The sequence below is a fragment of the Corvus moneduloides genome, chromosome 6 (assembly GCF_009650955.1).
Source record: "Corvus moneduloides isolate bCorMon1 chromosome 6, bCorMon1.pri, whole genome shotgun sequence".
In the NCBI taxonomy this organism is placed as follows: domain Eukaryota; kingdom Metazoa; phylum Chordata; class Aves; order Passeriformes; family Corvidae; genus Corvus; species Corvus moneduloides.
The window spans coordinates 44,774,394-44,792,886 of NC_045481.1; the positions used below are offsets into that span (position 1 = coordinate 44,774,394).

At 40.2% G+C, this 18,493-nt stretch overlaps 1 protein-coding gene across 3 annotated transcripts in view; it reads right to left on the minus strand.

The window, feature by feature from the left end:
• LRP5 (LDL receptor related protein 5) overlaps nt 1-18,493 on the minus strand; it is a 135,652-nt gene that overhangs the window by 9,378 nt on the left and 107,781 nt on the right. For all 3 annotated transcript variants that reach the window (XM_032113562.1, XM_032113563.1, XM_032113564.1), the window contains 9 exons: nt 17,839-18,128; nt 15,606-15,832; nt 15,086-15,270; nt 12,542-12,865; nt 11,467-11,669; nt 10,958-11,169; nt 8,892-9,082; nt 5,287-5,496; nt 2,829-2,954 (listed from right to left, as the gene is read on the minus strand). In XM_032113562.1, the coding sequence (XP_031969453.1) occupies nt 2,829-2,954; nt 5,287-5,496; nt 8,892-9,082; nt 10,958-11,169; nt 11,467-11,669; nt 12,542-12,865; nt 15,086-15,270; nt 15,606-15,832; nt 17,839-18,128 (1,968 nt within the window). The remainder of the gene's footprint in view (nt 1-2,828; nt 2,955-5,286; nt 5,497-8,891; nt 9,083-10,957; nt 11,170-11,466; nt 11,670-12,541; nt 12,866-15,085; nt 15,271-15,605; nt 15,833-17,838; nt 18,129-18,493) is intronic.

Below are 18,493 nucleotides of genomic sequence, written 5' to 3' on the forward strand. Positions count from 1 at the left end.
CTTCGTAACAAAAATAGGATGCATGCTGATTAAAGAAGTTTGCTTTAGCAGTCAAGCACTGAACTAAGAAAAGGAGCTACAAATACTTACTCTACAAATACTTGCTTTGTCTCTAACAGCCACCTTTTGGAAGACACTGTCATATATATAAATTCAAAAGAATACATAATTTCTGATTGCAAACCACATTTCAAACAATTCTAAACCCTGCAGTTATATTAGCCTGGAGCAATTCTTCATTAAAAACCTGACACATCGGGTTAAGTGGCAATGAATATATCTGAAACATATAGCATAACTTCTACAGTATCTGTTTCATTATTTTTCCAGTGTTTTTTCCACAAACAAATTTCTGAGTCAGATATGAATTGAAAAATAGGAATGGAGAAAAAAATATCTGTATAGGACTGGTAAACATTAAGCTAAGTCCTCTTGCTGGAAAGTCTCTGGGCTGCAGGTCAGTGAAGGTTCAGAGAGCAGTCTAAGGAGCACTGCAGACCTGCCCTAATCTTATATTCTCTCACTACAGAGACTTAAAGTTAAGAATACTTTAACTTGTGCACAGCCATTTTTATGTTTGTTGGACCTAAAAAAGCTGGGACTTCCTTCAAGTTTGACTTTTCATGGATGTCAAGATTCTGTCATCACTCCTTTTCATATCCATACTGCTGTTCAAGTTGCAGTGACACACTGATAGCATTAGGCAGCAGCTACAACTCCACATAGAGATGCAACAATTATGCTGTTATAAGGCATCCATAGTTGCTTTCTTCAGAATGTCAGAATACAAACACAATCCAGATCAAGAATATGTTGCAAAAAATGCTCCAAATTCTTACATACAGCAAGTTAGCACACAATTTTCCACCATTATTGTCAATGTCAGAAACAGACAATGTGCAAGTCCATTCAGCTGCTATCAGTAGCAATTAGTTAGGGTCAAAATGAGGGGGCCATCTCAAAACACCCCTGCAGCAATCACATACATGATTTGAAAAGTTGCTGGGTCAAAACCCTGTGACATAGTTAAGTCATTTAGCAGAGGCAGTCACTCATCCCCACAGCTGCTGTTGCCCAGTAGTGCTCTGAGTAGATGCTTTACCACCTGGATTAACAGAGTACCACATCACACCTGGCCTACAACAACACTATGATCAAGCTACAGGTGTGCTCTGGCACCGGATAGTAACACTCCTCTGGAAACCCAGTGGGCTTTTAAGATTCAGGCTCAGGAATGGACTTCATGAAGAACCTAGCATAAGGAAAGTTTCTTAGCTGTAACCAATGGCAAGATGTTTGAATGAGCATTTTTTCTCCTGAGGGTGGTGTTAAAAATTCTAGAATTATGCAATTGCATGCAAACAGTTTTCAAAGTGCTGTTGTCCTTTCTTCATTAGGGAGGAAAGTTCAAGAACGAGACAAAACTATAATCAAGAGTTTGAAAAACAAAATGTGAATAAATATCAAAACATGTTTGCATTTTGTAAAAATTATGATTTTAAGTTCCTCATTTATGATTATTTGGAGAAGCAATATGAGAATTACAAATGTAGCCAGTGACCTGACAGCTGTAGGTAAGATAAAGATGCCAGATGCATGCATTAAGATAATTCTTGAATTAGATTTTGATACACGTGTGCTGTTTGGATAATTCAACAGACAGATCACTACTTCTGCATTTAAAGGCACATTCAATGTTGCACTATGGTTGCACTTGGCAAGCACAAGCTTGCATTAAAAAACTTGACAAAAGCATTTGTAAGGATGTCCAGAACATGGACAAATGTTCTCCAGCCAGCTAAGCTATTTTGAAACACTGGGTAGTGGCTGTTACTAGGGCAGACAAGATAGGTTAAAGTTGGTGCAGGCTTAGTGAAAGATTAGAATTTAAAAAAATAAGACAGAAACGGAGGCCCCTGAATTTTTAGATTTATAGCTGCAGATCCAAAGGAGTGGAATGTGAACCTCTCTCACTGTCCACGTTGTGCAACAACACTACAGCAAGAAGTATAATTAGATTGATCCACCCTGCCCTCCCCATGTAACCACCACTACTCTAAAGCCACATAACGTGTTGTGGTCATGGGAAAGAAAACAGTTTATCATGGAAATGACTGTCCCATGGGAGTTCAGAGTTCAGCCAGAAAGTGAAATCCACAGCAAAATAAATACATGAAAAAAAGTCAAAGAGGACCAACAGAGCCAAACGACGAAAGATATAATGCGTCCCAAAAAGAAACAATGTTTTGTTTTGTTTTGAATCCCCTCTGCAAGAGTAATGTTAACAGTTTTTAAATATCCTAGAATGGTAAAAGGGAAGGCTAAAGGAAAAGTCTACCATGTGGAAAGAGGAGAGATACCTTAATTAAAAGAATTGCAATGGAGGCTACATTTGATAAGTAGCCAGTATAGTGTTTCACATTATGAGGCCAAATTAATTTCAAAGACTGGAGTCTCATACTGTGGGAATCATATGCACAATTTCTGCTGCTAGGTCATCACAGGTTGATGCAACATCATCTTATAAACACTTTAAACACTGTTTAAAGCACAAACCTGTCACATCATACAATTATAAAAATCTCAGTAGAAGATTCAAGAATTTTAAGGTCAAAGAAGAATATTCTGCTCAGAATGAGAAGTCACATGTGCCCAAAACCTCAAGCAGAAAACAGGTGGTAGAACTACCAAAGACTAATTTAACACATGATGCAGCACATCATGCACAGAAAAATTGGACTGGAATGCAAACATTTTGGACTGGAATGCAACCTCAGTCACGTTTCGTTACAAATTGATTAGCAGTGAAACAGTGAAACATAACTCACCTCCACATGTTAAGAGATTCTGTAGAAGCACAAGGTGCTCGGGGCATGAACATCTTGGAGTTCCATCCCCTTTGGCAATGCAGATGTGTGAACACCCACCATTGTCACGGGAGCATGGATGCACAGCTGGTGAAACACAGAGAAAAGAGTATTACATAGCATAAAAGAAATGATAACTATTCCTCACTAGGACAAAATCAAAAACTACTCACAAAACACTTCTGTCTGAGTAACCAAGAATTTGCTACAAATTACTAGGAAGATAAATGCAGGATTTTTCAGTTCAATGCTTGAAAGCTGATTTATTACTTCATAAGGATTAAATTTCTCCCAGTCACAGTAACAGTGCAACCTGATTGAACTGAAGATGTCCCTGCCCATTGCAGGGGGTTGGAACTGGATGACCTTTAAAAGGTTTCTTCCAACCCAAACCATTCTATGATTCTATCATATGGACACCTTTAAAGGATTTCTAAAAAGAATTTGGGAGCTGAGGTGAAGGGAAATGAAAAGGCAGATTTGAGAAGGCTATATTTACATCATACCTAGACATCCCACCTGCATTTCTAGGGTAGGTATCAAGAAATAATATATGTCACTGCAGAATGCCAACCTGCAAAACCCTCAGGATTTCTCCCTTAAAGAGCTCTTAATATCTAGTGCCTCAACTTCTATGTTCCTCACAAAACTGCAATAGAGGCACGTATATTTTTGGGTTTTTTTCTACAGGTAGGAAGCTACATGTTTGGGTTCCCAATCAGTTACCCAGAAGCACTGAGAGGTCCTAATAGAATGATTTTTATCGAACATTAGGTGGATAAGAAATGGGCAGAGAGAAGGGAGGTCACTGTCTGATGACCCCAGCCCAACAGAGTCAGAAGAGACCCAGTCTCTTGCCTGCTTATTCAGGCTGACAGCTGAGCATCTGCTGCAGCAATTTGTGGGGTACAGCCTGTGTTATTTGTGATGCTGCTGAACAGTGCATACTACTGCTAAGGACCAAGAATTTCCATGGGGAAGAAATTGTATAGATAACATAATTTCTCTGCCAAAGTTGTTTTCCATCTGTCCAGGCTTCTCAGCAACCTGCTTTCTACCTTTAACAAATTTATTAGTTTAATACAGTGTTTGAAGCATGAGTTGTTCACAGAAGTGCATGCACATATACCTGCATGTGCATAGGTATATTTCCTCCCCTGTTGTAACAGAAATCACCTATATAGAAAACTTTTCAGCTGCAAAAGAGGATTTCTTTCAGTGTGACTTAAAGGAACAGTATTCTTGCCATTAAAAAAGCCCAAAACAAAACCAAAAATCCTCCTTTTAAATAAACACATGGGGTGAAAGCAAACCTTTTTTTTAACACCGTTGAAAATTAAAGAAAAAAAAGTCTTTTTGCTGCATTCAGTATTACCTTTGAAATATGCAAAAATATATGAGAAATAGCACAGAAGAAGAAAAGCAGGGTATTGTGAAAGAAAAAAAGAACCTCTGGGTCATGATTAGCACATAGAATCTACTACAGTTTAAATACTTACACCACCTTATTATTAATAGCTTACCACATATGCAAGCTCAAAAACAGTTTCAGCCATCACAGACACTAATGTATGTGACACTGTTTGTTTGTATGTTTGTTGTGAAGGGGAATAATTTCTTCTGAAAATTAATGCATTGTATACCAATGTACCCTCCCTATATAAGACAACCCATCACAAGCAACAAAGAGATCTCTGTTGCCCACAATTTCTTTGTGATTTTGTACTCTCTTTTATAATCCTGTTAAGCAGGAGGAACTGTAGGTTGTCACTTTGAGGAGTGACTACTGTAAGAGGTTTCTGCACTCTCCACCAAACCACAGTAATTTGGACCACTAGTCCAGAAAAAGAACATCCTGCATGAATGATTCCTTTCAGATGTGAGCACCTAAAATGCTCCACCTCTACTGGGAGAGAAATTCCACATCCACAGTACAACTCATTGTCGGAGCTTCATCCCCATTTTGCCTCCCTCGCTGCAGGCTTTTACATCATCCACTATGCCGAGTCAAACCAGTCATACTTTACACAGGAGTCTGAAACCCCTGGAGAAGAGGCAAGTACAGTCCTTTTGGTTCTTATTAGAGGTTTTCCCAAGACCTATTACTTGACTGTACTTAGAAAATGAACAACTAGAATTATTAGTATCTTTTAGACTGAATTCAGTGTCATGTGAGCTTGTACAAAGCAGGTAACTCAGTGCCATGATGTCACATGTTCTATCTGTGCAGCAATAGTCTCCTCGACAAGAATGAGGAATTTGTTTCTCCTGCTCTCCTGCCATCCCGACTGGCCAAGTTGAAAGCATTCCATGGCTTACTTGAAGCCAATGGGCAACATTATTACAATATTCAGCTGGATGAGGACTTTGAGATACAATGACCAAGAGTAAGATACATCAGGTATTGAAATAAACTCACAGAACTCTTCCATATCAAGCTCTTCCACAGCATGAATGCCTGTCAGGTGAGCAATCCGGCCTTGAATTCTAGTCCTTTTGTACCCATTCACCTTCTCCACTCTCTCAATCATTTGCTGCTGACGATCAATCCAATACAAGTGATTCCCCAGCACAGTGAGTCCCGTGGGCTGAAGAATGTTGGAGTCCTCCAAGGTCACACGGTTGGCACCTGAGACCAAGAAAAACCAAAAACTGAAGACTAGTTTTACACCAGTTGACTTCTAAGTTATTCCCTAAAACAACATCACAAAGCAACATCCCATCTAAAACCAAACCAAATGAAACCTTGGGGAGAGTGAGCTACAAGATCACTGGCTTCATCAGTCTATGCAGACCAAGACTCTGCCCAGGTAAAGTTCACTCTCATCTCAGGTAAATGATGGTGAAATACCAGGTGCCATGTCCTGAGGGCAAGCAGATGCAGTGTGAAACCCAGCTCATCCCTGCACAGCCTGGCTGGTCCGTCAGGCATGCTCAGCCTCACACTGTTATGTGCAATTGTGAGTGCTCCCAAAAGCTGATACAGACTCAGCTCTTGGGCCAAAAGTTTTACAGTGCACTCACACACGGAGCAGTACATTTTTTCTGGAATCTATAAGCAAGAGTGAAATACAACCAATTTAGTTTCACTGCTGTTACTCAATTAAACACATTTATCACACAAAGCAAGAGGCAAGTACCAAACCTTGTCACAGCCTATCTGACAACCACAGATACATGATCAGAAAAGAACAGCTCTTAAAAAAACCCCCAACTTTTTTATTTAGTAACACACCATAACACCCAAACTCTAAGTGACTCAGTATGCTCCTAAATAGGAACACTATCAAATGCTCGGGCTCCCTGCTTTATAAAAACGTGTAAAAATCTGCTTTAAACCAAGGAGGTCAAGTAAAAATGCATTTATTATCAGTTTTCACTTTAATTACTTGCAGTCTTCTACTGCGTACTGCCCTACACTTAGAGGCATTTAATTATTGCTTTTATTATTCTTTTCTACAGTGAAAAAGATATTCAAAATTATTCTATTAATTCACCAAAACCCTTCTGACCCTGTGTATGCCTATGTAACTGGATATATTTGATTTAAAAAATTAAAATTTATAACAAAATCATAACTTGGTGCTGCTTCTGCCCTCATAATTAATTTCGAAACTAAGACCTTATGTCTGCTTGTATTTAAAAAATGTAAGTTTTTAGTATCTACACAAAATGAGATTAGAGAATCTACATAATTAAAATGCTATGAGAACTGGATTCAACTAATCTGCTGCATAAATTATCTAGAGCTCAGCCAAGCACGAGAATGTAACATTAACAGGTTCTATTAGTTTTGCATATGGTTAGAACAGCTCCAGAGGAGGAACGCAAAGATGACCAGAAGGCTGGAACACCTCTCCTATGAGAACAGGCTGAGAAAGCTGGGGTTGTTCAGCCTGGAGAAGAGGAGGCTCTGGGGAGACCTTAAAGGAGCCTTTCATGATACTTAAAGGGAGCTCATAAAAAAAAGAGAGAGTGACTTTTTACGTGGGCAGATAGTCATAGGACAAGGGGGAATGCTTTTAAACTAAAGGAGTTTAAAACCAACTTTTGGTCTAACTCAAACTGAAAAATTCCAGAACCGTGTAAAGAATACTGTTAGATGGGTTTATAGTTCTTTCATCCCTCTCTGAAAGTTAAGCACTGGACATCTGAGGTTATTCCCTGATTTAGCAGGATGCTGTTAATCAGGGTGCAGCGCAAACTTCAGGAACCCCCATAACCATATCACCTCTGTAAGTCTACAGCAGAATAAGGGTGTCTAGACCAGTTTAATTGGCATGAAGGATGCTATACACAATTTTGGTCCCATTTATTCAGCAGCTTTAGTTTATGCTAAAAAGCTTTTCCTAACATATGCCCATTTTAAAGTATTTTGCTCAGAAAATAATATTTAGAGGAAGTAATTCAAATCAACATCACTTTGGCTCTCAAATTTCTTTTGAAGTTGTGATGCAAGCCTGAAAAGCATTTTAAAATAAAAATATGCTGCTAACCCATTAAAAAAATCAACATCTCAATGAGTCAAATTACAGTGAGCTCAGCTGGATCAAATACAACCATAGTTTTCTGGCTGAGGATACATCTGTCTCTAGTTCATAAACATTGTTTTCTTCTAATCCTGTAGCTTCCCCCTGCTTTTGTATTACCTATAAGCTTTGATTCTTTGTCTGTGACTGGATATGATTTCTATATAATATTATCTGGTGCCTCTTCCATCTCTCTTGGGTATCACTTCAGCATACCTGCATAACATGAAGCCTTGCCATCTTGTCATTTTACTTTTAAATGTCCTCCTACAGCACTTCTTTTATCACTAGAGAAGCCCCCTCAGTATCTCTGGTGCATTTTGTGTTACGTGTCCCACTCTGTCACCTTTTCTTCTCAAATGTAGTTTGTCTTCCTCTTACTTTCTTTTTTCCTACAAATTTTTGTAGGTTCTCTGATGCCTATCTTGGATTGAACATTTTGTGGCTGCTCAGGCAGTTTGACACTACTCTCCTATTCAGCTTGGTAACTGATGAAAGACATGGGCTGCTCCACCTTTCCATCTGTAGCTTTGTTGTTTTTATCCCCTCTTTGGAATAGTCTCGCCTTGAGTCAGTTTTAGGTGCTCAAAAGCAAACTACCCTTGTAAAAAGGTGAACAACTTTCTCCTGTTTTAGTTCATTGCTTCACTGCAACACAAGGGAAGGATGTGACTACGTGGCAAGAAGAGTCACCAAAATCGGGGTTTCAGCCCTTTGTGGCATGTACCAATCACTATAACAGCCCAGCTTCTATTCCCTCACACTTATTCCCTTCTCTCTGCACTTCCTTTACGGGTTTCATTTCTTGATACATGGATGATAATGAGAGAACAAGTCATGAGTCAGAAAGTAGGACCATTGCATCCTCTGTTCTATACTGCCTACCAGAGCCAATTTCTCCACTTCTTCAGCCCTATCAAGTGCTTTTGAAAGTCAATGATGAACCATGCTCTCTAAGATCCATGAGGTGCTGCTATTACACTGGATATGGAGCAATGCTTTATCTTACTAATGTGGGAAAACTGTGATGAGTTGGCATCTCTCCCCTGTCTTGCAACAGTGCTATTTCAGGTGATCTGTCTTATCACCCAGATTAGAAAAAAGAACATTGCCCTTTCTTCTGTTTGTTTTTTTCAAGCTACCTTGATTTACTAACCTGTAAGCTCTAGAGAAAGAAAAATTGAAAAATATGCACTTTCCAAACCACTAAGAAAAGAAAAGGGGCTCAGGGGAGGTGATTTAGGGGTTTCATGACTAACAACACTTTCAGAATATATCAAAAGTCAAATGGCTGTCTTGGAGGGTGTCAGTCATTACAGTCATGTTTATTCTAATCACATCAAAGATGGGAACCCACCAGCAATTGCTGTCTGTGACTGCCTACACAGAACTGGCAACAGTGGAGATGAAAGTCAGCAGGGTCAGCATCAAAGAGGGAATGATGTCCTGTACATGCTAACACTGTGCTGCAAATGTTTCACTTCATACCACATACCTGACAGGTCACAGCTTTCGATGCGCTTCAGATCTGCATCCACCCAGAAAAGCTTTCCAAGTTTGTTGTCAACCACCAGTGCTACTGGTCGGATCAAGCCAGTTGTAAAAAGCACTTCTCTCTCTGTGCCATCCAGGGCTGCACGCTCAATCCTGGGAGCTCTCTCCTGCATGTTGGTGAAGTACATGTACCTGAAAGCAGAGAGAGCACCACTGAATTGGGAGCTCCAGGGAGAGCCAATTCCCCTTTGCACGCATGGTCTTGTAACCCACATTGTAAGTGGGAATGGTTTCACAGGCGTGGCTGGGGTGACTGCTCCCAGGTGCAAAGATCCAGAACCAAACATCTGCTAACTGACACACTCAGCCTAAAATTAATAGGATTTATCTCCAGGCCATAAAATGCCTCAGCACTGCTTCACCAGCAGCACTGCTCCTGCACGGAGCTGGGGGTTGTAAGAGACTAGCACAGATTTTCTGCAATTCTCCCTGGGTAAAGCTGTCCCCACTTGCAAATCTAAGTCCAAAAGTTCTTTCTGACAAAAAAAACATTAACCACCACCTCCTCTCCTTCTAGGTTACCTTTCCTTCTTAGCAAGTAAAATTTCCTACCAAACTTGAGAAAAGATTACAGAATAACTGAGGATGGCATATTCCTGACATCTTGCTTCCATGAATTCTTTATATATGTCTAAGCCAGTTCAGCTGCAAACAAAAGCAGTCTCTGCCCTCCTCATGCATAGAGAAAACAGGGTTTGTGCACCCCTCCCACGATGAACTGAGAACTCTTTAAAGGAAAAGTCCACTATTTTTTCAGTGGTGAGTAATATGAGCAAACTCTCCAACAGCATGGGCTGCATTGCTGCACAGCCTTTCCTTATGGCACAAGGAGGGGAGGCAGCAGTCAGAACATGCAGCCAAGGGAGAGGGGGAGGAAAGGATTTCTGTAACCATGGCAGAAGCTGTTGAAGATCACTCATTCAGCTCTCCCAGACAGTCACAGTGTTTAACATGGTGTCTTCCTCATTTTTCCTCCTTTAATTTATAAACAGATTTAGCATTAAATCACTTGAAGACCTGACCAGAAAAGTTAAGAGTTGTAGAGATCAACAAACCCAAACTCCCATTTTAATGGAGAAAGCAGATAAGCTTTTATAACTACAAACTATATCCAAGTGACTTAGTCCCAATAAGATTAGAATCTTTCCTCTAATCCCCCTCTCCCCACAACAGCTTTTGAACTGTGCAGAGTACACTGGTATAAAACACCAGTCCTATAAACGCTCCAGACAGTCTCTCTGGGTACTACTGCATCCACACAGTTGTGAAATACTGTCATTCAACATCTGTCAAGCACATGGTAAGCCATTTAGTAGTAAACTGGGATTTGAGCATCTAACTTATTAAAGAGAAGAGTGAGGGACCATCTTTGACATCTAAGAAGGAAGCTACTAACTACCAGAAGCAGAGGTAGTGTCTGTTGAATCTAACCAAAACTGGTTTGCAGCAAAACAACATATTTTCGTCCCATGGGAAATCACTCTAGCGCATCCTACCTGCTTCAATTCATTTCAGAGGTTTTTAAGATACACATCACAGCAGAAATAACTGAAAAATGTACAGAATATAAGGGGTTTAAGTGTTTAAGCTTTCTTCTACTACATTAGCAGGAACAGTTGCATCAAATTAGAGGCTCCTTTTTTTACCCCTGGAAATATTTGTTTAATGATGATTAAACTTTTATTAGCCAGATTCCCAGATTTGTTTTTCCTATTAGGTGGCAGGGCTGTGCATCTACACAGAGAACAGGACAAGGTGGTTTTACTTTGCTGTCACCACCTGGGCTAGTTCCTCCCACATGGCTGTGTGAACAGAGGCAAAGGAGGGAACAGGAAGAGAAAGCCGGATACCTTCAGAAGCCAGAACTGGACAAGCAGTCACCTACACCCCGAACAATAGTCAAAACTTCTCTTTCTAAAAACAGGCAGATGCAGCTCAAGATTCCCACACACAGAGCTGACACACATCCCAAGAGTGCTCTGTACAAGGTACAGGAAGGAAGCTCACCCTCGCTCTGCGTTCACTACGATGGCTCTGGGCCTGTCGTGATCCCCTCGCAGCACCATCCCGATGGATTCGCCGTTCAGCCGGTGCACATTGACGGAATTCGTGGCCTCACAGGTCCAGTACAAGGTGTGGCTGTATATATCAATGCTGAGGTCATGTGGCTGCTTCTCTGGGTTCTGACTCTGGTTTGGAGTACTCATTACAGTGAAAGGCTGCAAGACAACACATGGGCAATGATTTTCAGTCATTATTCTGATGATTGACTGAAGAACACTGCACAGAAAGCATGGTTTACCTGCCTGATGGTTTAGAAACACCTAAATCCACAATCCTAAAAACGTTCAATAGTTCTCATATATAAATAGAATATCCATGAGTAAGTGCTGACAAGAGCAGTTGACAGTGACGATCCCTTGATGCAGCAGATAGAAGAGGATAGAAGGGGTCAAGCATAAAGTAAAAGCACACAAAAAGACTGACATAAAACTATATACAAGATGTACACTTGCCTGGGTGCCATCATCTTTGGCTCTTTTTATAATATTCTGGCGTCCATCCACCCAGTAGATCAATTTATCTAAGGGATCATAATCAATAGCCTTGACATTCCTCAGACCGTGCATGGGTAGGATGATATCTGGGCTTTGCTGATCATCAGGTATCATCCTGCTGATGGCAGATTTCTGGCTAAATAGCAGGAAACTGGCAGGGGCTGAAACAAGCCAAAACAGAATGCATGAGAAAGTAAAATTCCCCAAAATATATCCCCACAGAAGGAAAAGAATATTTAGAACCAAATCCCAGAGAGACACTAATATTCACAATGAAAATTAAGTAATTTATAATTGGAGGTTTTTGCTATTAAGCTGAAATGTTTCTTCCTATAGTTATAGAAGGAGATCAGGTTAAGTCTGCAGGACTTACCTTTCAAAAACTCATCCTTTCATTCAGTTAAAATTTCCTTATATGCTACTATGCAGGATGCTTGAAGCTTTGGGGTTTTGTGCTTTTTTAAATCAACAGCCCATTTTCTATTCATGTGTTATTTTTACTAGAAACTTAAGTTCCTATTGGACAGCCAGTCAACTGGCAGGCTCGTAATATCACATACAGGGAGAAAACAAACTTACATGTATTTCAAGGGCATCTGCAAGTTGTGCAGAATACTTAGGAGTTAGACTAACTACTTAGAAGTTAGACTACTTAACTGAATGTTATTTTAGCTGACTTTATTAAACATGTAAGAGAAAAAAGACATTTTTTGTTCGTAATTTCTTTTCCACCCACCTACACACTTAGGTAAGGAGTGGGAAAGCTTCACTCACACAGCTGAATCACTTAGAAAGCACTTCTGGTAAAACAAGAAAGACCAGACTTGATACCACTGTCATTTCTAAGACTTGAAATACAAATCTTCGTGCTTAGTACACATCACAAAAGTGGATATGAAATTCCATACTCTGTCCTCATATTCAAAGACCACCTTTAAAGCCAGAGCCTTTGAAACCCACTTGGGATCCCTTTCCTTTAAGCACCTGGGAGCCACAAGCACTGAAGAATATAGTAGCAAATAAAAAGGCTTACAACTACAGTTCCTGCTGTTGGGATCCAAGGTGTAATGAGCAGCACAGCCACACCTAAATCCATTTGGGATGGCAAGGCACAAGTGACCACAATGGCCATTATTTTGCACACAATCATTCAAGCCATCCTGACGAGAGGAATGGAAGACCAATATATCCATGACAAAATCCAGATGGCCCTGAATAAGTGTCCTGTTCTTCCCACTGGTCTTGTCTGCTCTTTCTATGCTGTGAAGATTCCAGTCTGTCCAGTAGATGTAGTCACTGTACTGGGTTAATCCAAATGGATGAGGTAGATCATCTGCTATGATTTCTCGTTCTTGTCCTACAAAAACAAGGATAACCAACTAAAGGACAATTCCCATGGCATAAAATGAAGACTGTGACTGGCATTTAGAAAAATCTTTTTTAAAATAAAACCTCATTTTCCAAATCAGCATAATGGGATTCTTTATTAAGTAGTATCTGCTCAAGAGATAACGCAACCAGTGGCATTCAAAACCCTTACCCTGATACCCTCTTGCCTACAGAACAATTTGAAATGATGCCAGTGTACTGTAATTTAAATAAATACTACTTCATGTCTCATGCTTATCAACCCAAATAGACATGAAAAACATGTGCAAAAATACCACCAGCTCCGGTAATCACTTAGGCCAATAAAAAAGCCAACTAATACGCATGAAAGCAACAACAAGCTTGAGATTCACAGAGAAACTGCTATGAGAAATTATGGTGCTTCACTCAAGAAACAAATCTTTTGCAGTTCAGTATAACATACAGCTATCCCAAGAATTTAGGAAACCATTTGTTGGGCAGAAGTCTCAGTACTCCCACACTCAGTGGCTCAGTTAGCAACATTCACAACAGATTTAACACCTTCTAGAGCATGGCCTCTGACAGAGATGCATTACTGAAGTAGATAAAGTCTTACTGCAAACCACCTTCCTGAACATTTTCAAGCATAAGCCTCTATGAATCTCTGCCATCAAATGAAGATGTAGCCTTTATCAGCACCGTCTCCTCCTGTCTCAAACGTCTAATGCCAGACTCTACGGAACACCTCACTTTTCTTCCTCTGCCCTACTTTCACCAAGACTTGAGAAAGAATAAAATAACCATAAACCAGAACATGAGGCCATTTCCTTATAAACCATCAGACATAAATATAGAGGGAACCTTCCCATGTAACTTTCAGGCATCTAAATTCTCCAAGTTAGGGGTACGGATATCCTGCATGCTCTCAGGGACTTCTTAGAGCAATTCTGGTCTGCAGTGATGAATTCAGGAGAAAGGCTCTTTTGAAGGAAGCAGATAAGCTGTATAATTGAATTTTCATAGTAGATGGAGGAAAATCTCCAAAAAGTGTGATTTTTTTTCCCCTGCTGTTTATAATGCCCAAGATTAAGCTGGAACAGCATCCACTCATCCACTTCAGAGTGCTTTATTCATCCCTCAACTGATGAGCCCACTTGCTGCAAGACTACCTGAGTCTTTATAATCTGCTGACTAAAAGGACATTGTACAACATGAGAAAAGTGAATGGGCACAAGTTTATGGGGCCTGATGAGACGCAGCTCCTGAGGCAACTGGCTGATGAGGTTGGCAAGCCTCTGTCCATGGTATTTGAAAAGCCATGAAGTTGACAGTGACTAGAAAAAAGGGAAACATTTTTAAAAGGGTAGAAAGAAGGACCCAGGGAACTACAGACCAGTAAGCCTCACCTCTGTGCCTGGGAAGATCATGGAACAGATCCTCCTAGAGGCAATGCTAAGGCACATGCAAGACAGAGGGGTGATATGACACAGGCAGCCCAGCTTCACTAAGGACAAATTGAGCCTGACCACCCTGGTGGCCTTCTACGATGGAGTGACTTCAGAATCTCAGAATTCCAAAGATAAGCACACACAATGACAGCTTAAAAAAAAATCTCACTCTAAAAATATCTTTTCACAGATTAAAAAACAAACAAACAAAAAACCTAGTTGCAGTGAAATTATGTATATTGTCAGTCAGAGCACACCCCTCGTATGTGTAAATGAAATCCCAATGGAAAACATGAATATGTGTAAAGTTGTATCTGAAACATACACTGCAGAAGTAGCTGCACAACCTTTCAGCTTCTCAGAAATGCAAGAAGTATTTTGGTTTAGAACTAATACAACTGATCTGAAGACAGAAATAAGAGATAATACTTCAACAGAATATTAGTGTCCAGGCTGAAATGTCAGGTATGATGTACACTGAACCTGTAGTTGTCCTCACTTTGAGAACTCAGAGGCCATCTCTGCTTTGGAACAACACAGACAGTTTCACACCAATAGAGAGAAATGACATCTTATCTCACCACCATTAGAAATCACCATACGCTTATTAATTTATGAAGGTTTTTTTAATATTCTAAACACTTAGCTCTCCATTTCCTAAGAAAATATACACACAGATTTACTACCAGTTATATTATTCAAATTTCATATTATTCAATTACTTTACTATGGCCAGTGTATATTTCTGTACTGGCTGGTGTAATATAACACTAGATTACCCAGCATATTTGATGACTCAATCATGCTTGTGTCTAAGTCAGTCCAGTAGAGCCTTTGGTCCACATAATCAATAGTGAGGTCATTGGCACGCCCCACTTTGTCCACCAAAGTGATGCTGTTTGTCCCATCCATGTAGGCTCGAACAATCCTGGGTTTACCTCCCCACTCAGTCCAATACATGTACCTGCAATGAGAATGCAACAAAAACAGGACATCAGCCAGGTATGATGGTGTTTAGCTGGATGCTTTGACTTTTCTAAATTTCTTTGCAGCACTTGAAAAAAAAAACAACCAAGAATAACCCACGTGGTTATGTGCAGCATCACAATACTCCTTTTTTTTACACAAAGGCAGAATAGTATTTTTGACAATTATTAATTTTTCATTGTAACCCATAGGATTGTGTAAGGTTTATAGCTTTTTCAAAGACTCTGAAGAAACAGAGCTGTGTAACCTGCCAAATAACTTGCCACATACAGGAACACTCACACAAAGCTTTGAAAAACAAGAGTCCCTTACCCTTTGGTGGGATCAAGAGCCAGAGACCTTGGGTTGTCCAAGTCCTTCCACACAAGGACCTGCCTATACTGTCCATCCAGGCGGGCTACTTCGATGCGATTGGTTCCAGTATCTGCCCAGTAGAGGTTCTTTCCCATCCAGTCTACAGCCATTCCCTCAGGATAATCTAGCCCAAACTCAATCACATGTTCAACAGAGCTCCCATTCATGAAAGCTCGGCTTATGGTCTGGAAAACAATTGTGTAAAAATATGACAGTGTTTATGGATACCCCAGTGAAATAAAAGGGAATAATTATCATGAAGTTTGGTGTACAAAAAGAACTTAGTACAAAAAAACCCAGCCATTGTTACATTTTAAAAAATTAATTTCTGTTGTCAAAAAAGACATAGACATTCTCAGGAGAAAAACACCTGAATTTTCAGAAAACTAGTGGTTTCTGATGGCCAGACCGAGACATCTGAAAAGGACATGATTTTCAGAAAGCAGTATATAGCTGCAGATTCTTCCTTTACTCCTCTCCCCCTCTTCTATCTGCGCACAAGAAGCTGTTTTTAAAAATTATTTAATTCACTGTAATGTTTTTAAGTCTCAGAAACACATCTCAGTGGCATCTAAATTCAATTGTTTCTCATAAACAGTCACCTGGAGCACGTTTACTGATCCCATCTACATTTTGGTTATGCACACTCATCAAAATAAGGCATAGGGCAAGGACTGCACACATACAAATAAGTCACTCCTGACAGCACTGGAACAAACCCCAGGTAAATAGTAACTTCCAGGACCAATTACCCACCCTTGCTTATCAACTGCTGAGCAATCAGTCTACATGCCTGCCAGTATTTCAGCTATTGATTTCTTAATAATTTGATACATGAATGTGTAAGGGTCAGAGAGATTTTATATTTTTAAAGGTAAATGCCAAACCCAGAAATCACATAGTGTAGTTTTTGAAAATGCATCCTCCTATAACCAGAGGCAGGAGGAGATCAGGGAAGTGGTGGTCACCAAAGGAAAGGGAGATGACTATAAGCTCTGAAGTTACAATATCTGCTGCTAAGCAGCTGGATGTGGGGGACAAGGGGAATGAGAACACAGAGGTGCTGGAAGATACCTGGTGTGTATACAAAAATACAGTATGCTGGAAAATTCAGGAGGCAACAAACAAGTAAAATGTTTTCCAGTCCTGCACAGAGTGAGACTGAGATCTACTCACTGATGCAGCTGGAGTAATGTGGTTTCCAGTACAAATGGTTAAGATGTCCATAACTCCTGCTCTCCAAGTGCTTGTGCGAGATTTATTTAGTAACTGTGTCTACACTACACTAATTTATTACATTGGCACTCTTCCTGAAGGAATGGTATCCACACCACAAGCAGCACTGTTACCACTGAAGCACAGCCCTCATTAGTCTTCACAGAGAAGCTATGGAAACTGCACGAGCCCTGCAGGCTCCACAAGTGAGATTTGCCATATTGTGGCTTGGGCACACTGGCAAGGAAACTCTGATTGCTCTTGGAAAACCTATTAAGAGTCTAAATAGAATAATTTAGTTACAGTGAAGTGAATCTGTCATTTTCTACCATATACTTAGTTCACTTCAAAAGGCCAAGTAACACTGATGAAGAGCACAACCCTCACCTTAGCACACACTTGGATGTGAACCAAACATCACAGGAAATGTCAAACTTCTGGGGAACACACTGAGATAGAACTGGGGCAGGTGGGCCATTAACACAGTGTGGAGGAGACTGGACAAGTCCCCTGGCTTTTTCTGTGCCGATCTGGAGCCACAGACTAGCAGCAAACAATCCTAAGTTCACTTGTCAGATGTTAATATTGAGTACAATTGTCTTTCAAGTCAAAACTGGAAGAGGATAGAAAGGTCAGGGGGGGGTTGCTGAGCTCAGTGTTCAAATTACTCTACTCTGTGACATAAAACCAGCTTTTTTACAGCAGATACATATATGGATGCAACACATCCCGCATCCAAGACTTGGGCATTCGGTACAAGCAGACACCACTTTGGATCTTTATTTGAAGCAGGAAGATGCCTGTCACCCTACTGTGCATTCAGCAGTGCAACTGTCTTCATCTCCAAGGGTCTCCTTGGATGCAATTCAATGACAACACTGGCAACTGCAGGACAGATCATGTAACAGAGACCTTTGTTAGATCAAAGTAACTGCTCTATGGCTTTATATTCAAGGAATTCACACATCAGTAATACCTTCAAACTAACATCAGTCCAATAGATTCTGTTATCAGAGACATCAAAATCCAGAGCAGATGCTTCCTTGACTCCAGTAAGAGGAATAGCGACATCATTATTATTGGTTTCAAGGGAAATCCTATGAATTGCTGCTCTGCTTGTGAAAACTAAGAAGGCTTCAGGAATGATGCAAGTCTTCATGTCACTCAACAGCTCAAGGCCAATGGGACAGGCACACCTGGCCTCCTGGGGTGTAAAGAAACACAGATGGCTGCAGCCTCCATTGTTCTCTGCGCATGAATTAGTGCCTTAAAAAAAAATAAATAAACAAAACAACAAACCAAACCAGATATTAATGCATTGAATTAGTTCCTTAAAAAAATTCCAAAAAAACCAACAACCAAAACAAAACAGGTATTAGTGCATTGTGAAGGTAACGGGGAAAGGGGAGCACGGGAGGTTGAGCAAAAACACAGTATAATTTTCCAAAATAACTTAACACTATGGGCTGTCAGCAGGGAATTCTAAAAAAAATAAAAAACACTCCAAGTGGATTCTTTCCATCTACCCAGGATTATGGAGCTGGACCTGTCCCTCCTATCGTACAAATACCATCTACAAACACCTCTTTCTTGTCTCCCCAAAGATTAAATTTGTTCACTGAAGGCAGATA